The sequence below is a fragment of the Oculina patagonica genome, chromosome 2 (assembly GCF_052425735.1).
Source record: "Oculina patagonica isolate OP01 chromosome 2, crgOcupat, whole genome shotgun sequence".
Lineage (NCBI taxonomy): Eukaryota > Metazoa > Cnidaria > Anthozoa > Scleractinia > Oculinidae > Oculina > Oculina patagonica.
In genome coordinates, this window is record NC_135759.1 from 16271405 (window position 1) to 16296230 (window position 24826).

The 24826-nt window shown below is 40.6% G+C and overlaps 1 protein-coding gene across 1 annotated transcript; it reads left to right on the top strand.

The window, feature by feature from the left end:
* The first annotated feature begins 114 nt into the window (after positions 1 to 114).
* On the top strand, positions 115 to 22954 carry LOC144643174 (NFX1-type zinc finger-containing protein 1-like). Its single transcript, XM_078502342.1, has 17 exons — positions 115 to 392; positions 3216 to 4004; positions 4513 to 4982; positions 5688 to 5843; positions 6850 to 6974; positions 9296 to 9363; positions 9622 to 9779; positions 10557 to 10814; positions 11047 to 11320; positions 12458 to 13111; positions 13717 to 14030; positions 14746 to 14950; positions 15681 to 16081; positions 17512 to 18481; positions 19151 to 20275; positions 20678 to 20833; positions 21935 to 22954. The coding sequence occupies exons 2-17, from the start codon at positions 3290 to 3292 to the stop codon at positions 22132 to 22134; spliced, it is 6249 nt and encodes a 2082-aa protein (XP_078358468.1). The 5' UTR covers positions 115 to 392; positions 3216 to 3289; the 3' UTR covers positions 22135 to 22954.
* Positions 22955 to 24826: the final 1872 nt, after the last annotated feature.

The window sequence follows — 24826 nt, forward strand, 5'->3', positions numbered from 1 at the left end:
AGAGACGGTTTCGTTTTTGTTGAAATTTTTGATAAGGAAGAGGAAAATAGAAGGAGTTTGTTAGCGATGTCATAATGCAAATCACGGCTCTTTAAACATGCAACGGGTTAATTCCCGGTTTCCCGGAAGCGCTCTTTCGGTTTCTGAGAAAATTTTGATGCAATTTGATTGGCTCGCGCTCTATATGTTATAAAAAAAAAACCAGCAAAATTTCTCAGAAAAATTGCTTTGCTCGCTCAAAGAAGCAAGTTTTACTTTTAATAACACGGTTTTCTCGAGGATTTATCATTATAGCGGTGGTTTTTGGTGGTTGAGAAATAATCGCTTCAGTACTAAATCTTTGGCAAGCTCTGGATGCCGATATAAGATGCCTCCATCGACGGACATATGAGGTACGGTAATGTTTAGTCAAATCGATTAACTGAGCTGTTATTACTTTATATGTATTATCCTGCTTCAATATTTTTTATATATGAAAGAAGATTCGCTGAAGCATCAATGTGTTCGGCTCACACGGCGGCTAGGAAGAAAAACGTAAAAATTATGTTCTTACATAAACGCTGCGTTTGCAATGTTTCACGCAGCCTATCGCCGTTGCGATGAAACTTGCATGAAAAACACTTCTAATTAAATGCTACACAGCGGACAATTTTGCTGCAAGGCAGGCTACTACAACAGAACTTGAAGAATTTAGAACTAACTATTGTTTCAGAATAGTCTTACATTCAAGACTATAAATAAGGTTTCTTGTCACTTCCGCCTAGCGCTTAGTGCAAAACGAGAAGATGGTTTCTGCTGATTTGCATATAACAAATGTTTTTGTCTAAACAGGTCAGAATAATAATGATAAAACGAAGAATATTGAATGTCAGCAGAACTAAGCCTGTTTTTCTGTAGCAAAGGAGGCCGATTTACACGGTACGATTTTGTCGCATGCGACTTGCCTGCGACATGCTTACGACAGGTCTACGACATGAATTGTTTCGTGTAAATCAAACCTTCAACTCCTAATTAAAAAGTCGTGTCGAAGGCCTGTCGTAACGGTCGGTATAAAACGCAGACCATGCAGACTGCAGACTGCAGACTGCAGACCGTGCAGACCGTGCAGACGGTGCAGACCGTGCAGACTGAGTAATTTTTTTTCTTCTTTTTTTACATTGTGTTTCACAAAACTTTTCACGAACGGTTTCCGAAGTTCGTTTGAAATTCGCGAAGTTCGCTACGAACTTTAGGGGGAATTTCATTATGTAGTTGTCAATCAAATTACGAACTTCGAAACGAAATTGTGAATTTCACGTGCAGCGAAGTTGAAAGGTTGAGGAGTTCGCAAGTTGAGAAGAAGTTCGTCCAGTTTGTTTAATTTGGTGAAATGAATCCGTTCCCAGTACAGCAAAAAGCAATCCTAAGTCCAGTAAGGCAGGACATCAACGGACTTAAAAGCAAGGCTGCCCTGAAAATGGTTTGTGAATGTTACAACTGAGTTTTCTCAATGTCACCCGACACCCGACTAAAAATAGATTACAAGTTCTGCCGTGTGCAGCTTCGAAGGAAAAATTTCAACAGATGAACCGGTTTACATATAAAAATACTGTTCGTGTGTGCCGTAAAAATCTTCTAAAGAGAAAAAACGTTTTCCTTCTTGAATACACATCAGTTTGGAAAATCTGCGGAAAACCAGAACTTTTCAATTCCGTGTTGTTATACTTCTGTGTTTACACAACATGCAAGTCACGCCATCTGTCTGTTCGTGATAAACTCTGTTCCTCTGAAATAATTTATATTTGCAAAAAAATAAGCTTTGATTAAATTTTTTTTTACTAATAAACAACACTTGCTTTGGAACAATTGAAATGTGTTTTTATTTACGAATTACTTATATTTTATTATTAAGGACAGTGTAAAAAAATTTGGGGGATTTCTCAAGAAAACCCTGTATTCCCAAAGCATAACTACCAACCGAAGCATTTGTTTACGTTATAAAATTGAACTACAGTAGAAACCTGAACTTAACAAATAAACTGCTATATCCGACCAGTTCGTTTTACCTATAACTTAAAATGTTCCAATGTTTACAGTGTAACGCGCTCTCTGACAGTAGAAGAAACCTCAACAAGCTGGAAGCTAAATAAAATAATTCTTGACCTTGAAGCCAGCTTTAGATGTGAACGGATTCATTTCACCAAATTTAACAAACTGGACGAACTTCTTCTCAACTTGCGAACTCCTCAACCTTTCAATTTTGGTGCACGTGAAATTCACAATTTCGTTTCGAAGTTCGTAATTTGATTGACAACTACATAATGAAATTCCCCCTAAAGTTCGTAGCGAACTTCGCGAATTTCAAACGAACTTCGGAAACCGTTCGTGAAAAGTTTTGTGAAACACAATGTAAAGAGAAGAAAAAAAAAATTACTCAGTCTGCACGGTCTGCACCGTCTGCACGGTCTGCGTCGTCTGCAGTCTGCATGGTCTGCGTTTTATACCGACCGCTGTCGTAAGCATGTCGCATGCGATTAAATCGTACCGTGTAAATCGGCCTTACAATTATAACACTGGCGCCTCAGTTGTAATAAAATTAATTTACACAGAGATTAAAGCGGAAAAGAAGGGGTCATGAATGGTTCATCAAAATTTCCTGCGGGAATTTTGCAGTGCTCGCAAAATTAGGATTCTGCTCGGAATGCTCGCAAAATTTTAGCGTTTACTCGTGGTCGCATATTCAGTTTTTACAAGTCTAAGTGCTCACATGCTCGGTTTTTAGTGGAGGTAGCTTGTTGAAAAGTGACCCGTTGCTCGATCGCAAGACTAACTTTTGTCAATGCTCGTGCTTGCAAAGAAAAACGCTCTGCTCGCATGCTCATGCTCGCAAAGACCATTCAATACATGAATACCCTAAGAGAATTGAAATTTAAAATCGTCGCTGGTAGAAAAGGGAAAAACCTCGTAATATAGAGGCCCATTAAGGGGGGTCCGAGTATCGCGTATCCCATTAATTTTTGGCCTAAATATCCCGTATCCCATTAATTACCATTAATTTCCATTAGTTCGATATCCCACAATCTATTTTCTTTATATCCCATATCCCTATAATTTTTCCCCGAAATATCCCGTATCCATATAATTTTCTCCCTAAATATCCCGTATCCCTAAAACCCCTAATGGCACCTCAATATACATAATATGCAGTTGTGTCATCTTCAGTCATCTTGTTTCAGGGAAGCTGTAAATGAATGAAAGGAATAGAGCCGCATTTTGACTGAAGAAGTTCCCTGATAACGGAGAAGAAGACATGTACAGCTATCAGCAGGAGAGGGGTGGAAGAGGAAGAGGAGGCTTTCGTGGAAGAGGGGGAGCAAGAGGAGGGGGAAGGGGTGGCGGGAGGGGAGGGGGAAGAGGGGGTGACAGGGGAGGGGGAAGAGGGGGACGTGGTGGCGGATCTTCTGAAAACCCGCGTCAGGTTAGGCTTGGATTCAAAGCACTTCAAGACGTGGAAACCAAAACGCCTGATGAAATCATCCTTGATTTAACATCGAGTCGATGCTTCCCGGCCACTGAATCTTTATTAACGCAGCAAACAGTCATGAGAGATGACTGGATTGTGTTGATCGTCAGCATTGTAAGCAAAGCCTGTGACTGCAGCTCTAAGGAGTACCTGATCAAGCTACTAAACCTGCTTCCAAACTCGATTTTTCTCAATTTGCACCTGAGGCCGCATCTGAACAGGTTAACCGCTAGCAGGATGTCTCCTTCGGACGTGGCAGTGTTCTTGAGAAATGTGGTAAAAATAATGAACGAATTGCTACGAAGATTCCCGAACTCTTACGCAGATTTGCCAGTGTCCGATCTGTTCTGTGGAACAAGAATGCTGTCTGATACAGGACAGCTTGACGATGAAGCGCTCATGAAAGATGTGGATGAATTGATGAAACTGAGAAGCGAAAAGGCTGAAGAGTTGAAGAAGAAGGAAGAAGAAAAGCAACATAGACGGAAACCTCGCAGAAATGGTAAGAAGATTTAGGCAGTGTTTTGTCTGTCCGTGTTCTTTTTCATAGGCAGCGGAGCAGGGGGACTGAAACCCCCCTCAGACGAAAATTTGGGGTACTCAGCCCCCCCCCCCCCCCCACGTTTTGGTACCAGAAATATTGTGAGCGCAGCGTAAAATTGGCTGGTCAAGATATTCCGTTTCGTGAGTGAGTTCAAACATCTTCGAAACGTCCTTAGAAGTCTTCGGGAAACTTCGTTTGACTTCGGAAAAGTTTGAAAAATGATCGGAAAACGATCGTATGGCTTTCAAACAACAATAGGAGAATCTTCAGAAATCTTCGGTTTAGAAACTTTTCGGAAAACAAGAAGTTGCTAGAACGGAAAAAAGTTGCACCTAATATGAAAACTTGCCGAGTAGGTTTTAGGACAGTCTTGGCCCCCCCACGTTCCAAAACGCTCCGCCGCCTCTGTAAATTTGAGTGGATTAATTTAGTACGTGTACTGATGAAAAATATTTACAATTTGTAGCTGGCGAAAACGATGAACTTAACCCACCGAACGACTTCCGTGAGCTCAGTGTAATTCCAACTCAGGAGGACATCTTGACAGGGGAAAGGCCCTTCCTACGAAGGAACAAAGTTGATGGGAGCTACCACGACGCGGAGCATTATTTAGACGTACAGTTTCGACTTCTTCGCGAGGACTTCGTGCGGCCCCTTCGCGAGGGGATCGCGCAGTTGTTGGAGCGCATTGGCTCTGCTAAGATCGGTGCCCTTCAGGACGTACGCGTGTACAAAGACGTAAGGTTGTTGTACCCTGTATGCACGTCTAACGGTCTTCATTACAGAATCAAGTTTGACAATACCAAGCTCAGGCATGTACGCTGGGAGAACAGCAAGCGGCTCATCTATGGCTCACTAATGTGTTTATCTAAGGACAAGTTTGATAGTTTTGTGTTTGCTTCCGTGGCCAACCGCGATCTTAAAGAGTTAAAACAGGCAAGTCCATTAGTACGTCACTAAAGAATCTAATCACAATATTGAGATTGCTTGCTCCACTGGGTTGGACGGCAGAAGAAAAATAGTTTTAGTCACGTGCACGGTCTTAGCGAGGCGAGACATCCTATATCGTGAAGAATTCAAAGATACTAACGGCAACTGCACATGATTGTTTATCTGTGGATGCGGGCGGGGAAGAGGGGGGAGGGAATGTACTCCTCTACATTTGCTATATAGTTTTTTGCCACCCAAAGGTTATGGCTCTGGTCTAAAATTGGGTCGTGGATTTTGCTATTTTGGTCAGAACTTGAGTATGGTTTTTAAAAGGAACCTGGAAAGCATTTTATTTTCATCCCTTTTTATCAGGCTTTTAACTTAACTTCAAACGAAAAAGAGAGAAAAGAGTAAAAAAAATATCCATCGATGCAATAGAGCGCGATTTAACGCTGCAAATACGCCACCAGCTCTGAAAACGGGAATGGAAAATGGCTTAGTTTGGTTTGAAAAAGGTCAGGATTAGGAGAACCGAAAAGCACACCCTACCATAAAATCCAAAAGGTCTCCTTCCTCCCAGCGAAGTCTCTTTGCTGACAGAGGGAAAGCTCTCTCTCCATGCATAGAGCATCAGTACTGTTTTTAAATAAGCAGAGGGTATATAATGAACCAGAACTAAGTGTCAAATTGCGATTTCTGTTGCATCTATAGGGTGTAGTGGACATACAATTTATCAAGCTTTCTGATAATGTGAGACTTGAAGAAGGTGACGTGTATCAAATGGTGGAAAGTACTGTCTACTTTGAAGCTTATCGTCACGTGTTAGAGGGACTGAAAGAAGTTGAACCACAAAAACTACCTTTGCAGGTAACGTGTGATCTGCTTATCTGTTGTTGGAGATTAATAATAATAATAAATAATAAAACCTTTATTTGAGTGTCAAAAATTAAATTAGAGTTATTAAACCCATTAAAGGGGGACATTTTAAAAAAAAAAAAAAAAAAAAAAATAAAAATTTCTAATAATTTATAAAATAATTTAAAATTTTTTATAATATTTATTATATATAAAAAATAAAATAAAATAAAAAATATTTTCGGGCACTTCATTCTTATATGTTGAACAATTTAGCGATGAGTGCTTTCTGACCTTTTGATAAAATTACGAGATCCAAAGTGCATTGTTCTAGGGCAAGTCACTTAGAATAAAAAGCAATACCGTCCCCAGAGCTCGCTTTCATCAAGTGTTTTTGGTCAGCATCAAGGACGCAGTCTCTAGCAAGGTCCGATTTGAAAGTCCGCTATTCACGGCTTCTGGTCGTTGTGCGCAGATTTAGAGTTCTCTCTGCCCAACTTTGCACGTGACCATGAAGTCGAACCTGGTCAGACTCTGTCCGCGTTCTTGGTGCTGGCCAAAAAAATAGTAGGCTCCGAGGGCGTGATTATACAAATAGGTGGTATGAACTGTTCCGGCAACCAGATCAAATGATACGAAGGAAGCCTGCGATGGACTAGCGTCCCGGTCAAGAGGAGAAACAATACTTGTAGTCGCATTATGCATCGGAAACCTCCTTTAGCATACATACCTTTTTTGTTTCACACACACCGTTTTTTGGTTTAAGAAACACCCACGAAAACGTTTCAGCATTCGAATTCTATTTCGAATTCTTTCTAAAACATTTACTAGCTGATCTCTTCCACACGCCCGAGATGAAGGTTTTTCTACCATTATCAGTTTATTTGATCGATTGGACCCCCTTTAGACCAAAGTTGACCAAAGTTCAGTTGAGCAAAACTTTGTTTTTTTTAAACTTACCCAAAATTAATTTCCTGATGTTTGGTAAATTACCGTTTTCTCGCTTTTATCAAAACAGAATTACATCGTAAACTGCCAGAAACATGTTCAACCTCCTGCTTACTTGAGGAACAGGCTTCGTGGACGAGTTACGTTTGATCTCACGCCTATCATGAGAAAAGGAAACAAAAATGGTACTTCAAGGTAACTATATTACATAAAACATCATCCTAGGGACCTAGGGGCAGTAAGTGGTTTCGCGCTATTTTTTCCCTGCCTTTTCGCGTTTCCCTCGACTTCCCACCACTGCCCCGGTCTCCGAGGATGATAAAACATCGAGATAGGCTTCGCACTTTATACAGTACATTTTCTATCTTCGAAACAAACTTACTCCTTAGATTACCCAGACGTAATTTACAGTTTTCCACTGAATAACCACTGTTTTGTATTGCCAGCTACTTTTTTAATGAGATAGTTTACTAAAAAAATGGATTTCCACGGACGTTAATATCGATTTTAATACCTTATTGTCTTAAGGTGGCTCAACTGGATTTTCAAGGGGTAACACCGCTCAAGTTTGAAAATAAACTACGTCGCCAATAACAATGCTATCGAAAAACGATTACCACAGTTGTATGAGATAAAGATGAAATTTTTTTATGACCAGTGTTATAATGACATCGGAGTTGCCATAGCGACGAAATGACGTCATTACGTTTTTTACTTTCGCTCGTATTACTCGGCACCAGGAGATTTTTTCGAAAATCGCTCAAACGAGCTTGTACCACACATAACTGCATCGATGTTGGCAAAGTTTGAACAAATTATATGAGAGCGTTTTCGAAATATTTGGGTATGAAGTTTTCGGGCCTATAAATACAGTCAAAAACATACTAACGAGAAAATGGGGTAATATCTAAAGAAAATGACGCGCCGGTGAATTGAAATTTCATCTTATAGTAGTTTGATTCCATTTAAAATCGTGTATGAAACAGTGGTGGGGATTGCTTTGGTCGATTGCGAGAAAAAAGAATTTTATGAGCGTGCGTTCAGGTGCTCTTGTTGCCATTTTTGTTTATAATTTGGTCTATACCTACAAAAGTGATAATACATTAAAAACCACTCGATGAATTTTTTTAAAAATTTAACAAACTTAAGGTTTGTCATCAATTGATATAGCTTACAAGTTTCAAGCTCATTGAAAACATTTAAGGCAATAAAATTGGGCCTCCAATGTACTGATTTTTTCTCCCAGATCTTGTGTTTACAAGCGAGTGTCCTCATTATTCACGGGTATTGTTTTTAAGTTTCATATCCACGTGCACGACTTCACAAAAAAAATTCATGTGCATTAAATAGGACGCTCGACTGCTTTCCGAACAATTTTCCGAAACATGCTTATATTGCTTAAAAAATTGTAACAGCATTTGTAGGGATATTGATATCAAGAGCCTCTGTCCAGAAAACGAAAGCTATTATTCTGCATATATTGTCATTGCTATTCTCACCCCAAGGCAGATTAGCATGCTTCGGAAAAATTTTCGGAAAGCAATCGAGCGTCCTGTTTAATGCAAATGAATCTTTTTCCTGGAGTGGTGCACGTAGATATGACACTTGAAAACAATACCCGTGAATAATGAGGACACTCGCTTGTAAACACGAAATCTTCGAGAAAAAATCAGTACATTGGAGGCCCAATTTTACTGCCTTAAATGTTTTCAATGAGCTTGAAACTTGCAAGCTATATCAATTGATGACAAACCTCTTGTTTGTCAAATTTTAAAAAAATTCATCGAGCGGTTTTTAATTTATTGTCTTTTTTGTAGGCATAGACCAAATTATAAACAAAAATGGCAACAAGAGCACCTAAACGCACGCTCATCAAATTCTTTTTTCTCGCAATCGACCAAAGCAATTCCCACCACTGTTTTACACACGATTTTAAATGGAATCAAACTACTATAAGATGAAATTTCAATTCACAGGCGCGTCATTTTCTTTAGATATTATCCCATTTTCTCGTAAGTATGTTTTTGACTGTATTTATAGGCCCGAAAACTTCATCCCCAAATATTTCGAAAACGCTCTCATAGAATTTGTTCAAACTTTGCCAACATCGAGGCAGCTATGTGTGGTACAAGCTCCTTTGAGCGATTTTCGAAAAAATCTCCTGGTGCCGAGCAATACGATCGAAAGTAAAAAACGTAATGACGTCATTTCGTCGCTATGGCAACTCCGATGTCAATATAACACTGGTCATAAAAAAATTTCATCTTTATCTAATACAACTGTGGTGATCGGTTTTCGATAGCATTGTTATTGGCGACGTCGTCAATTCTCAAACTTGAGCGGTGTTACCCCTAAAAAATCCAGTTGAGCCACCTTAACATCGATTGTTTATAATGGAGTGCAACTCCGTGATAGCAAAACTAGTAGAATACACTAGCACATATCTGACATATTATACGAAGAGACTGAATAGCACATTTATTCCCATACTCAATGAGTTAAAATTGATTTTACAGCACTAATACTCTAAGGGAAATGAGATTGCGACTTGCAGGCTTAAACCTCAGGGATGACGCAAGAAAGGGTAAGTCCAAGTTAATTCTATATGCCGTATATTTAAAGGAGGCAGTTATTAATCACACGTACTGCTCATTTTGAAAATCTGTAGAGCTAGAAGCCTTTCACTCACGCCTCATTTGCATGCAACACCTTGTTGTACCGCACGTTGTCTCAAAATTTTCCTTCTACATCTTTGTGAGAAGTAGTTGTGTTTTTGCTTATCTGTTTGCATGTAACTACATGTAATCTAAACACCGCTTTTACTTTACTTTCTGTCGACCAGGAACTGATGTTCCACTTCTAAGCCTGGCCTCCTGGCCGTCTGCGGAAGATCTGGAACTGGATGATTCTCAGTTCAGGGCGCTACAGATGGCGCTGACCAAAGAGTTCGCGGTCATCCAAGGACCTCCAGGAACTGGAAAGACTTACATTGGGCTGAAGGTATCGGTAGATTAAAAAAACGTCAATTCGGCAAAACATTTTTAGCGTTTTTTTCCTTTTCGTTTTTGACAAAAACTAATTAGGCATTTCTGAGTTGCCTTGTAAAGGCATGTTCTGGTGCAAAACAAAATGCTGCCTTTTATGTGCACAAAATGAGTGCGCCTAACATTTTTATCAGTGCAAAACTACAGAAGCGTTCTTAATCTCCAAAGGGAAACACTTAAACCTTATGGCACGAATAGACGTGATGAATCTTGATAAATATTATGTTTGTCAGTTGTATGCTATTGCTATCTTCTGCCGTTATTTGTTTTGTTTTCTTATTATCAGCCTATCACGTACCGGTTTTTTGTCTTAGTGTATTAAAATTTTGTAACCGTTTGTTTCCATACTCACTTAGCATTGTATGCCCCTGATAAAGGTTGGTTTTGTTCAACCGAAATATTGGGCCAAAATAAATTTATAACATCAGTTCCTAGCTGTTTGATCAGCCCTGCATTTAAAGTTTGTTTAACATTTTTATGTGCAAGTTTTGTTTCATTAATTAATGTTCATCTTGGACGAGCAGACAAAGGGGCATTCTGGAAATGGACTATTATCAGCTCTAATAAGTTAGTAATGCCCATTACAAAGTTGAAGGGAGCCAAACCATTCAACTAGACTAGTCGACGGCAAGATGTAATGATTTGTATGGAAATCTATTGCTAGTCAAGACCATAGTTATGTTAAGACTAAAGAAAGGCAGATGGAAAAACGATCCAATTTCGTTTGCTTTAGATTGCCAATGTTCTGTTGCATAACAAGTTGAAGTGGGACACTGGTACCGAGTTTCTTGACGACGATGGTGACGATGCCCCACTAGTATCTGAACGTCGCCCAATCCTGGTTGTCTGTTACACAAACCACGCGCTCGATCAGTTCTTAGAAGGAATTCATCAGTTCCATCCCCAGGGGATTGTTCGGATTGGAGGACGGAGTCAGAGTGAGATTATGAAGGAATGCAGTTTGTCAGAGTTAAAACACAAAATGCACCAGGTGAGGATTAATTGAAAGCTTAACATTTTTTCCAGCTCTATTGTTATAGAGGGTCGAACCCGGACGGCTCGATTCGGAGTCCAGCGCGCTATCCATTAGGCCACCGCGCCTCCAAACAAGTTGCAAAGCGCACAGCCCCTCCGCTTTCTTGAAATAATCTGGTTATCCCTGTTTGTTTGTTACTGTCCGTTTATATTTGTTTTAAGTTTTTTTTCTAATATAAACTCGGCAGGAAAAAGCAGCTCCCGTGCACATCAGAAGGGCTTTCTATGACGCACATTCGGAAATGGACCACACAACGACAAAACTGCAAGCTGCAGCCGAAGACTTAAAGAAATGCCTTGAAAATGTACTTCACGAGGACGACTTGCAAAATCGCGCAGCGAGCATGACCGATGCTCATTATCAGTCTTTGAAGCAGGTGTTGGTTGGAAGAGTTGGTCATAAAGAAAGTGCAATACTACACTGGCTACAGCTGTCTATGGACTCGGCAATTCCTGGTCAAGGTAATGAATAGTTAGAGATTGTAAGTCAGTAATAGGTTAAGAAAACATCTGCAATTTTCCGTTGGTATAAGCTGGTTTTCACTAGCGACTTAACCATAAGCACAAAGACAAGCATAAGCATAAGTTTATGAGAGCAGCAACGGCATGATCTAGGGAATAAGCAAAAGCGTAAAAAGAACGAGCACACTCGTTCTTTTTATGCTGCCCTCACTTGCAATCACTGCAGCATATAACCATGAGCACATGTACAAGGAATTACCGTACCCAAATTCGCAAGTAGCCAATCAGAAGCGCGATTTACTGTCCTGATATCCTACGATATGAAGTCACTGACCTGATATGGCACGATATCATGGTCACTTTGAAGTAAAATAGTGTTACCGTACGATGAATTGAAAGAGGTTTTACCAATAAAGCAGAATCCCGTAATTTAAATTTAGCTGGTTTTACCAGTCATAAAAGGAGAAAAACTTTTCTGCAGTCACTAAACTTGGGCCCGCTCGCCAAATGCGATGTTTGCCGACGAGTACTGAAACATTCAGACTAAAACAATGGAGTCGGAGTTTTTCAAGCTAAATTATGATTTTAAAATTTTAGAAAATGAAACTCCAACAAACGAGTAAAAAAATGTCAGAAGAGTTACTTGATAAAGCGTTGAAGACCAAAAAAGTATCAGTACAAGCCGGTCAACACAATTTGCACTACGAACGTGGCAGGCAAGGCTTCAACAGAGCGATTTATATTACCGGAGTTCTGGCTAAATGTGGGCACGGCAAATACCTAATCGTACCTTTTTGGTACGCTTTGGCGGCATATCAGGCTCGTTTGGTCTCGCCATGGGTATTTTGGCTCGACTGCGACTCGCCATGGATATTTTGGCTCGACTGCGACTCGCCAAAATACGAGCCATGGCTCGACCAAACTCGCCTGATATGCCGCCGAAGCGTACCAAAATGTACAATTAGGTATAAAAGTTGTGCTTTTATTGTGCTCATGATTTTGCCACGGTGATTGCAGCGAGTAGTTAACGATAAGACAACCAATCAGATTCGTGGATTTGCAGTAAAACACGATACGTGTCTATCAAAATGCGATACAAGCAAGCTCAGTAACAGACTTCATTACTTCTTTTATTAGTTTCCGTGCAACCTGTTGCCGTCTTTCCACTCAGCCACCGTTTCGGTGGACTGGAACGAGTTTCACGAGCCAATCTTGCCATTATGTCTCGTGGTGTTACATGGGCCGCCGAATCTGACGGGATACACATCAACCCCCTGCAACTGCAAGGAACACCTGACTCATTCGTTGAAATTCCCAACCATCCCGGAAGTGACATGGACACCAGAACGTCAATCACCCTTTTGATGGACGTGTTCCCAACCGGAAACAGGGGGTCAATCCTGAGCTTTCACGAGATGGGCCTAGGGCTCCAAATTTGTCACGATGGTGTAGTAGATGGAAAAGGAGTTTTAACAGCGCGCTTTGCACGAAGAGATTTTACCCAGCCCCCCGCTTTGTCGAAGGCCGTGCTGAAGATGAATGCCTGGAACTTCATTGGGGCCTCTTATGACCCTGACTCCGGGATTGCGCGTCTGTGGCATGATGGGAATGAAGTGGAAGCAAAGTATATCGGTCAGAAGCTGGAGCTAGCGACTCAGTTTTCTATCAGGATTGGTGCTTTAGCAGTCGCTGCACAGCGCTGCTTTCAAGGAAGGGTCACCGATCTTCATATTTTTGCTGAATCTCTTGGAAAGGAAACTATAAGAGCTGTTGGCGGAATTGTCTCGCAAGGTGAGTAGGTTTTTTTTCTTTTTTATCGGATTCTGTCCCAATACATTTTAATATTAGTAACTTTGGTCGGTCTGAAGAATATTGTTCGTTGTTAAGGGCTTCGTTTTTATCCGGTTTTTTACATTAGCAAGAGACCATTGTTTTTTAATTGTAATATTGAAGACGCGCCGAAAAAACTTCAAAACGTTTATCCTTTATTTTTCACGTTGTTATCCATTTCCACCGAAGCCGTCCACAGCCAAAGATGCTTGTTAACAGTTTCAGGGCTCTAATAAAGTATTTGTATTTTCAGATTTCCTATGACACAAATATATATTTTCGCTGTTCAAAAAATCTGTGAAAACCCGTGACAAAGCCCCTTTAATGAAGTTTGAAAGTTTTAAAATCGAGATGATCTGTGTAGATAAAAGTTCCTGGAAGGCAAGATTGCAGGTCTTTTTTAAAATAACCCTCGTAAGCAGTGACCCAACTTTTTCGGAAACGGGCACTGGTATTAATGCATGATTAACCACCAAGAAACCACCAAAAAAGAAGGCAAGTGAAGACAAGTGCAATAGACAGAGGGAATAATTTCAGTGCAATGACGATTTCTATTTTTCTTGAAGATGGAGCGGAGGCTGAATTACAAGACGCAGAAGAGGAAGAAGAAGACGAAGAGAACCCGGATGTGCTGTACGAAGCTGATGTTATGCAGGACCAGAGAATCCTGGACATTGATGACGTCACAGTGTTCGGCTCAAGAGCGGTGGCTGCAGGAAAAGGCGGGAAACTGAGAGTCGTGAATCCTTTCGCTTTTAGCGGAACAACTGAAGACGGATGGCAAATTCAGAACCCTGAACGACTTAAAAAGAAGTTAAAGAGGACCATAATTCTCGAACTGAGTAGAAAAGACACCTTGCCTGACGAGAGAGCGAAAGCGGTAAGCAAGAGAATGATTGTGAAGGAAAAAAGAAATGGCTGCTTCAGACACCTATTTGTAGCGAGTTATTGCATAGCAGACTTACTAGTAGCTTACAAATGGAGATGGATTTTCGTGTGAAACAGAAGGAGAAGAATTCTTATGGAGAAATAAACAAATCGTACAATTCTGTTTCAAAAAACTAGAAAAAATAAAAAAAATGTTAAAAATGACGATTTTTGGTCAGACCTGCTTGTAATTTTTTTTTAAATAACGGACACATGGTTGGTATATCAAAATTTCCGCAAGGGATGAATGACCAGCTACTGAAAGTTTCAGCATTGTACAGTAAATCCTCTTTTCAAAATTTCCTCATGGGGGGGGGGGGGGGGGGGGAGGGGGATGTTGTAGGTCCGAGGTTTAAGGATTCTATCAACCACCCACCAGAAATAGGAAGTAGAGTTGCCCTAATTATATCAAGTTCTCCTGCGAATACAGCCGCATTATATTGCACGCTGTATCTATGGTCCAGGCCGACACGGGGAAGAAACGAGAAACGAGAAGGCTGTACTTACAGGCCATAAAAATGTAATAAGAATGAATTCGGGTGTAGCACGTTCTTAATACCACCGCAGGAAAAAAATCTGGAAACGAAGCTGAAAATTAAACTTTACTTGTCCGTTAGTCTATGAGAACAAAAACAGTCTTACTTTGGTTTGTTTTTCATTCACTGTAGGTCAGAAATGTGTGGAATTTGAGCCTTAAAGACCGCTGGCGTTTGTATCGTCGTTGGTTGGCGGACGTGGCTGAGGGGTACCGTCGCACTATATCGTTATTCCAAGAGCAGTTTGAAGCGGGAGCTAAGCGTCTGAAGGACATCAAAAACATGGAAGACTTCGAGATACTCAAGAAAGCCGATGTCGTTGGCATGACTACGACAGGTAAGCGGCATAGTTAGCGTAGTTTTTTTTTGTTTTTGGCTTGGCCGTGTAACACAAATCAACAGATACTGTTCACAAGAAACATTTATTGTACGTTCTACGATGTCCGATTACGATGCACTCGATTAATTCAAAACACTATATACACGTCCAATGATCTACTTAAACGAAGTTGTCCTTATGTCCTCGAAAAATGTCCTAACGATCTTGCTTAATCCAACGTTGAAACCCGAAAAAATGAAATCTACTTGACATGCAACTTGAAAACGAAAAAAGGCCTAAATTTACATAAATAACTAAAGCAAAGAAACGAACGGAACTATGCCGGTAGAAAAACAAAAGAAACAAAAGGAATTACACAACTATTTTAACGTACAACATAATGATTAAAACTAATGAATTCTCTCGTGTCCAGATACAAGAGATCATTAAAAACTTTGTATTGAGAAAACTCTAGCAAAAGACAGGCAGGAAACTGTAAAATACTAAAGGTCCACAAGGACATTATCAAATGAATTAATTACTTGTAAAATTCATTGTCTTTCGTCCAACGTCCATTAAACATCAGTTGCCTTTTCACCGCTGTCTTGCAAAAAAGACAAAGCAGCTTTATCGATGCGCAGCCTTTGAAAAGCTTGTGGGCCATTTCCAATAAGTACAGATTATTTTTAGGGACTTTCGCCCTGAAGTTCCTTTAGTTAGTTATATGAAATAATTCTTTTAAACTTAGGTGCTGCAAAATACCGCAAGCTTTTGCAAAGACTGCGGCCAAGAATAACAATTGTGGAAGAAGCCGCTGAAGTACTGGAGTCGCACATTGTTACATCGCTAACTCCCGGATGTCAGCACTTGATTCTGATTGGCGACCATCAGCAACTCCGCCCCAATCCCACAGTCTTTGAACTCGCCAAACACTACAACCTGGACGTGTCGCTATTCGAGAGAATGGTGACGAATGGAATGCCTTTTGAACGGTTGCGTTTGCAGCATCGCATGCGACCAGAAATCTCCAAAATGCTGGACCACATTTACTTCAACCCAAAGTTGGAAAACCACGAATCAGTGATGAATTTTGAGAACATCAAGGGCGTGGCTCGTAACATGTTCTTTGTGGACCACGCTGAGAGTGAGGTGAGTACCAAAGAATAAATTTATAAGTTAAGTGACATTGGTATGATACGAGGTCTGATTGGTCGAAAAGTGTGCTTTGGTTTAAATTTCTTGATACAAACGAAGCAAGTTGTGAAAGGGAGAACATTCGAATAAAGTGAATACATGAAAGACACATATGTGAACTGCGGATCAGATATGAAAGACATATATGTGAAATGCGAATATATGAAAGACATATATATATGAAAATTGTGCGGATATATGAAATATTATGAAAAACATATGTGAACTGCGGATAAATGATGAAATGAATAAAGTGATCCTCGCAGTGTGTAAGCAATTTATAGCAATTGCGTTTTTTTAGCCTGAAAAAATGTTAAGGCTGCAACTGGATTTGAACCCATGACCTCCTCAATACCGGTGCGTTTCTCTACCAACTGAGCTACGAAGCTTTGACACGTTGGAAGCAGGTCAATTGTGGCTCCCAATGTCCTGCATGTGGAGTAGATGACAAAGTGAATTTATGAAAGACATTTGTGTGAACTGCGGATAAATGATGAAATGAATGAAATGATCCTCGCAGTTTGGAATTAATCAGTCACTCTATGTTCGGATCACACAAACATTTGACTTAATCTACCTATTCAGAAGAGAAAAGAGTTGACTCTTTGCAAACACGTGAAAATGTTCCAAACCCAGAACTTATAATGACGACTGCGCTGACAAACACTTCAGTTACTGCGAGAGGATATTCTCACGGTGAATCTAGAGCTAGTCGAGGCTGATACGTTTAAAGTCTTTTCAAATGCTTGCGATGTTTCAACGTACGAGCCTCCTAGAAATAGTCTCAACTTTATAGCACTTTTAAAGGAGCTACGTCACGGGTAGACGTGCTCCATTCGACTTCGTATAAATGATAGCAAGCGATATGATAGCAAAACCTCGCAAAACCTCGTATGATATGACAGCGAGCACGGTCAACCAAAAAAAAAAAAAGGACTTTGAGAAAGTCTACGTCACGGGGATTTCGCAGATTTTTGGTCTAAACTGTCCTGAAATTAGTGGTAGGCAACTTAATCCATGAAAAACATTATCTTTGAACATGTAAAGGAAGATATAACCTTAATTTGCGGATAGAAATCAAGCTACGGCTATAAGTAAAGCCTTAATTTTTCAAGTGGCAATCCATTTCCATCCCAGCCATCCACAGCCAAAGACACTCATTAACAGTTTCAGTGCTCTAATATAGCAATTTTTAATAAAAATGGACCATTATTTTTAGGTCTTCTGGGTCACAAATATAAACTGTTTGAGGCTGTCCGTGACAAAGCCTCTTCAAGTGTTCTAAAATCGCCTATTCCTCGGATATTTTAGCAAAACTAATCCTTTCTTTCCTCTTTTGAACCACTTACATTGAAATAAAACACGCTCTCTTCTCTCCGTTACAGGATTATACCGAGGAAGGAAAGAGCAGGTCAAATGAACACGAAGCCAAATTCATGGCCGCTCTCTGTCGCTACTTCATCCTTCAAGGCTACAAAAGAGAGCAAATTACAGTCTTGACAGCCTACACCGGACAACTCATCCAGCTCAAAAAAGAAATGCCTAAAGATTTCTTCCGCGGAGTTCGCGTCTGCGCAGTGGATAATTTTCAAGGAGAGGAAAATGACATCATTCTCCTGTCGCTCGTTCGAAGCAACGAAGAAGGCAAAATCGGTTTCCTGCAGACAGAAAACCGGGTATGTGTCGCGCTGTCCCGCGCTAAGAAAGGATTTTATTGTATTGGTAACATCAGCCTTTTGGAAACAAAAAGTCCATTGTGGAGTGGGATCATCAACGACATGCGAGAGCGTGGAAGCGTAGGAGATGCATTGATGCTCACGTGCCAAAACCATCCGCAAAACGTGATCAACGCGTCACGTGCTGAGGACTTCAAGAAGGCGCCAGAGGGAGGCTGCACCGTACCATGTGCCACGAGACTTGATTGTGGTCACGTGTGTGACATGGTGTGTCATCCCACAGACCCAGAGCACAAAGAATACAAGTGCAATAAGCCGTGTGCTAAGACGCTCTGCGCTAGGAAGCATAAGTGCTCCAGGAGATGCTACCAAGATTGCGGGCCTTGTATGGAACTCGTGGCAAAGATCCTTCCTGGTTGTGGCCATATTCAGAAAGTCCCTTGCTCCAAGAATCCTTCAGAAGTGAAATGCTTGTCACCTTGTTCAAAGATTTTACCCAGCTGTGGCCATCAGTGCAAGAATAGGTGCCATGAAGAGTGTAGCGTGAATTGCACCACCATCACAACAAAATCCTGGCCTTGTGGACATGAAAACCAGACGGAATGTCACGTGAATCCACTGCAAAGTCCATGTAATGCACCTTGTGGTGTCACCTTAAATTGTGGACACCCTTGTGCTGGTAAGTCTGTGTTCCACTAAGTGCCATTCCAATTGACAAGGGAGGGGAGGGGGGAATACTGCCACAGGTGTCTGAAGTTCCCAAATTGGAATCTTAGGTTTCTGTGCATTGTTTAAACAGACAAAGTAGAGTATTCTGTACCAGATACTAGTTATCAAAGGTAAAAAATTCGTAGGCTGCGTGGTGCTTGTTTGTATAAATAATTTACAAGATAAATGTTAAATACTAGTGCCAATATTCTCTCTCACACACACAAGCACAAAAAATGACACAAAAACCCAGACCATTCGGGCTTGGCCCTTCATTAGTGGATATCTGTCCGTTGTGAAATGTGTAAGGGACAGAACCTTTAAAATTCGAAATTCAAATCTCGTGGCAATTCAAGTTCAAATACAAGTTCTAGAAGCAATAGAGGGATGCCGGGATACATGAAGGCCCGATTTTTAAACTCTTTAATATAAGTTCTCTGCTTGTGACGAAAATTAATTATTCTAACTGATTGCCTAAGGTGTCTTGTAGTGTAACCTCAACGCAATATCTTCTCTTTGATAATATTGTTTTTTATTTTAGTAAGCTACGCAACTGACAATTTGTTTAAGGGAGGAATCAGATAAGAAGGAAATATCATATTTCTCTCAGTAACCCTAACTCTTGCTGGTTTACTTATAGGTGACTGTAGTCGTTGCCTGCGTGGTCGAGTCCATGCGCCGTGCAAGGCGAAGTGCGACCGTACACTGTTCTGTGGCCACAACTGCAGCGAACCGTGCACCAAAAACTGCCCTCCATGCAAGGAAAAGTGTGGCAACTCCTGCAAACACAGCAAATGTAAAAAGAAATGTGGTGACCCTTGTGATCCTTGTAACGAACCATGTACCTGGAAGTGCCGGCATCATGAGTGCAAGAAACTGTGTGGGAAGCTGTGCGATCGTCCGCGATGCAACGTGCCGTGTACAAAGCGACTTCGGTCGTGCGGGCATCCATGTATTGGTCTCTGCGGGGAAATATGCCCGAAGAAGTGCCGAGAGTGTCACAAGGACGAGGTGACGGAGATCTTTTTCGGAACTGAAGACGATCCTGATGCAAGATTCGTGGAGCTGGCAGATTGTGGTCACGTGTTTGAAGTTGACATGATGGATCAGTGGATGGACCAGGCTGAGACAACACACGACGGGAAGCCAGTTGATGTACAACTCAAGCTCTGCCCTAAGTGTAGGATTCCCATCCGCACCAGTTTGAGGTACGGCAACATCGTTAAGAAGATCCTCGCAGACTTCGAACAAATAAAGCGGAAGATTATACTTGGCAAAGGACAGCGTGACCAAGAAGCAGCGAGGCTCAAATTAAAGGTGCAGAAGATTGATGACTTCCCCGAAGACATGGAAACACTCATCAGGTGGCTTGATCGCAAGAACTTCACAGATGAACAAGTTAACGTGTACGAGAACCAGATCAGTTTTCTGACTTTCCTTCAAGGTCTCAAGGCAAAGATAAGAAAAGGGGAAGAGGCGGAAGAGGGAAGAGCAAAAAGCTTTGATTCAAGACTTCTGTTGCAGGATACGAAGGACGATCTTGAGAGTGCAGTAGAACAACTCAGGCACCGCGTGATGGGGATTCGAGTTCGATTCAGCGACCAAGAACTGGAAGAACTCAACGAAGAAATGTACAGAACTCAGCTCCTTGTCGACTACAGAATGCTTAGGATGCAGCTTGATGTCCGGGGTATTCACCTGGGAGCCACCGACACCGTGGAGTTCGATTTCATTAAAAGAGCCCTAGATATGCAGAAGAAAATTGGTAAGATATAGATAAAGCTGTAAAAGCGATAAATTCTTCTGATTTACGAACAGATTACGAACAGATTTCGAACTGATTAACGAAATACTTAATATTGAGCGGCACGTAATGAGGTAAAGTGAGCGCTTCCCGGAGCCGCTCCTGAAAGTCTTCGAGGTTTGCGCTTTACGAAAACGAAACACGAGGGACTTCCTCTCGCTCAAATTCGAGTATCATGTTTTTGTGCCAGCTAAAGAGGACTGAGGAACGCATGATTTGGCTCATGTATTTTATCGTGACGCGCGGTAAGAAGTGTTTTCTTTACTCTTATACAAGAATATGTAGAATATGCTAGACGCTGACAAGCTTTTACTGCACAACTGCATTCAATAATGTAAGTAAAGTACTTTTCAACATTTTCAGACAAACATCGTCGAGAGATGTACACTGCTCGCATTAAACGAATCAGACGCGAGCAAAACCTTCAAGTGTTCTACCAGGAAGTAACAAGAGACGAGAAAGATCTGATTGTGAAGGCCATGGGACTGACACAGGGACACTGGTTCAAATGTCCAAAGGGTGAGTTAAATTGCTTCACGTGATTAAGACATTTCACTCTTTTAAATGCGATTTGATGGTCGTGAAAATTCCCCTCACTAATTTCTAGTTATTTCAAATAATGACTCAGTGTGGAGAGTATTTGGTTTCGATTTATATCGGAATGTGTTTTAGGGGCTTGCGCATTTTACCTTTGAAATGTCATCAATTAATACGGAAAGATTCTTCACTCATAACCGTCTCAAACAACACAGTCATCTTTGCTGGCGTTGCACGGTCACCAAATTAAAGTCTGTTAGGCCTGGTTCACACTAGCGACATAACGACATAACGACATGGACATAACGACATAAAGAAAAGTTCAGTTCTTTCCTTATGTCGTTATGCTTATGTCATTATGTTCCAACTATGTCGTTATGTTATGTTGTTCACACTGGTGACATAGAACATCAATATGAGGTGTTTTTTGCATTTGCGTGACCTTGCCGTTATGTCGTTATGTCGCTAGTGTGAACCAGGCCTTAAACAAGATAGTTATGCAGAAAGAAACAAGTAGTAGTAGGGACAATAGCCTAAGATATTACCTTTTTGGTACTTATTTTCGCGGGACTCAATTTTCGCGATTTTCAAAAAATCGCGAAATTAAAGACCCGCGAAGAAAGGTTCTCGCGAAAAATAACGACGCGAAATTTAATACCCTTTTATATATTTTTTATAATTAATTTACGGTCAGTCTGCTACAGAATTATCTTGGTACAGTCGTTAAACTAGCTCTACTTTGTTGCAAAAGAACATGTCAAACTGTTTTAAGTTTCGTTTATTCTTGGTCTTTTTCAGTGTCATTGGAAACTATTGCTGTGGAAAATTAGTCAATTGGCCAATTTTGGGACTTACTCTTTGTTTATGCAGACCAGTATTTTGACTGTTTTCGCGAAATTTAGTTCCTTTATACGTATTTTTTTGGCCAAATCGTGAAATTTAAGTCCCGCGAAATATGCCCGTTCCATTTTCGCGAAATTAAGTTCCCGCGAAAATAAGTAACAATAAGGTAAAAAAGGCATATAACCTTTAGTCTTGTCTCCGACGGCTGTTAATTTTTTCTTTTCACTTCCAATCTTCCAGGTCACATCTACTGTATCACAGAGTGCGGTGGAGCGATGGAAGAAAGCAAATGTCCAGAATGTGGCTCAAGAATCGGTGGCCATAATCACCAGCTGCTAGCTGACAATCAGCTAGCTCGTGAAATGGATGGTGCTCGATATGCTGCCTTCTCTGATATGGCTAACATCCATAACTTTGACCCTCGCGAATTTCGTGATTGAAGAACCAGCTACTGTAGCAGCTCAGGGTGAAATTTGCTTTAAGAGGAAGTTGCTTTCCTCACAATCTCTAAACATAGCCAGGGAAACCAACGCCTCAGGCAGATCTGACGGAATTAAACGTTAATTCAATAAGAGATTTAAATTAAAAAAGACTGACTAATTAAGCATTTGTTTGGGCAAAAAATGTAGTAATAATGAGGTGATAGTGACTGTAGGGTTTTACTGTAAAACATGTATCACCTAAGATGTATGTATTTTTTTATCGTTGCTCTCGGTTTAAATTGATTGCCAACATTTTAAAATTTTTATGTGACAAGTATATTTGTTGACAAGCTGGCGAGTTAGCTTTTATGTGACAAATAAAAGTTGTCACACACGAAAATTGCTCGTGTAGACAACTCGTCACATAAGGTGTGGCAAATATTGCATCAGCAGATGTGGTCCCCAATCTCCCAAACTCCCACTGAGCACTGTGTGCGCGTATCTCCGTGCGTTCTCTGCTGTCCAAGGTCATAACTGGCGCTCTAATTTTTAAATTGCTGACAAATAATTGTTGTGTCATCTACACGATCAAATATAATTGTCACATAAATGTAGTTACATAAAAACTGCCCGTGTAAATCCGGTTTTAGAAACTTGCGCCAAGTACGTTTTCGGTGGAGAATCATGGACGCTCTGCTAGTATGCTCCCTAAAGGAGTGAAGAAATCAGAGAGGGAAACGGGTTAAATAAAATCACTTTAATGTTAGCTGGGTTTACACTAGGAACTATTATTTGCTGTTCCTTCTAATTTACAATAAAAGTCGAGTAGATCCTGGGACGAGTTGTTTTTGGCTTTTTTTTATGACATCATAGGAACCTGATTTCCCTGAAACGATTGCGATCTTTCTGAGAATATTGATAATTTCCGTCACGACTTAAAACTTGTGAATAACTCCCGATACAGTATAAACTAGCTTTAATTTCTTTGATCTTATCGTTTTAGGAATAAACGTGAATGAAAAAGTCTTCTCTTCTGTTTTGAACTCTCTCAGACCATTTTACACGATTTTACCCTCCCCTCCCCCGCCAAAAGAAAAAAACAGCAAATGACAGAACAGCAACTCTTGCTTACTTGCTTCGAGCAAGCGAAAATCAAAGAAAAATCTAAATTATTACGTATTTTGTACGAACAGTAGCCAATTTTATCTGCAACTTCCTCATGCCATCAATTTAAAAGTCCCCAATTTCCCGGAAGTGATCCTGTGGTTTCTCAGAAATTCTGCCGCGATTTGATTGGCTCGATCTGCATTAAAGCTTGAAGTATTTTAATTCTCCCAGTAAATCTACACTCTCTCGCTTAAAATGTCCCGTTCTTCACCTTAAAACTAGCGTTATCGTGGATTATTAATGTAGCAGTTGTATAATATGATGCTCGAGGAATAACTGTGGAATGAGTCCTTGAAAGTTTTCGACGTCAGGGTACCGTTACTGACTTCTTCACCGGATATTTCAGGTAAATGTTAGCCGGCAACTATACTCGAAATTGCTCTCACTTTTAACTGCATTTATACTGCAGTTTTATATCGTTTTAATAAAGCGAAGATTCGTTCGCCCGTACAACTTGCAACGCTCTCTGTAGAGCCAAGGCCAATAAGAAAAATACATTTAAGCAGACGTTTCATAAACTTCACGCCGATTCGAGACAAGTTTAATAACACTGTTTTAATAACGTTGCATGAAACTTGTTGTCTACCTAAACGCACTGTCCATGCATGCCAACGTACGATAAAAACATGTCACGGCGAGACGGGTTCCTATAATGCTTGCTGACAGGACTAACTAGAACTTTTTTTTCACTGGTCTGCTTATTTTAAACGTTGGAGCGACTTCTGCAGTTTGACTATCGTGTGTACGTGTTGCAGGGTGCATTCATTATTCATGCAACTGATTTCGCCGTCGCAGGAATTATTTCTTACCTTCGACTAGCTCTCATTAGCCCGAGCATAATTGTTTTTCGGGTATCGGGACACTGTGAAAGCCTAGATTTCTAGGGCTAAGAAAACTAGTGCAACGTAGATAATCTGCCGACAATTATAGTTCGATTTTGTAAACACTAATGTTAGGACATGCAGGATCCTACGGGAAAGGGAGTGATGGTGTGTTGATAGCCCAATATGGACTGGCTTACGTTTTGGAAGTTATTAGTCTCGGATGATACTCTGAAATTGTAAAACAATGAAATTTGTAAGTGATTATTAACGGAAAATTCCACCAGTACTAAGGGAAAAGTCCCTGGACTTGAACTTCGGAAGTCTGCTCATGGAAATTCCCATTTTTTAAAAAAAAAATAATAATAATAATAATTTTCGCGGGGAAAATTGAATCTCTACGACTTCCCCAATCGAATCATCCAGATCCAAAACCGATGACAATGCTATTTATAGTGTGACAGCAACCAGTTCCGTTCGTTGAAACACTCGACGGGATTTGTGCCAAGACCTGTCGTGTTTGCCGACTTGAACAATAGATGCCCGGTAAAAATAGATGCGAACTGCGGTGGTTATTTTTTATATTCCTTTAGTCAATTTAAAAGATGTTTCTGGATCTTGTTTGTTTTCTAAAAAAATCTTGCCTCCTCTGCGTTACACAGATTTCGAGTATTCAACCCGGAAAGGCAAACGAGGTAATTGGGGGGGTTTGGTTTTTTTTT

Coding starts and splice junctions, on each gene's coding strand:
- LOC144643174 (XM_078502342.1), top strand. CDS start 3,290: ATGTACAGCTATCAGCAGGAGAGGGGTGGAAGAGGAAGAGGAGGCTTT. Junction 9,364..9,621: donor CAGGGATGACGCAAGAAAGG/GTAAGTCCAAGT, acceptor TCTGTCGACCAG/GAACTGATGTTCCACTTCTA. Junction 20,834..21,934: donor CTGGTTCAAATGTCCAAAGG/GTGAGTTAAATT, acceptor CCAATCTTCCAG/GTCACATCTACTGTATCACA.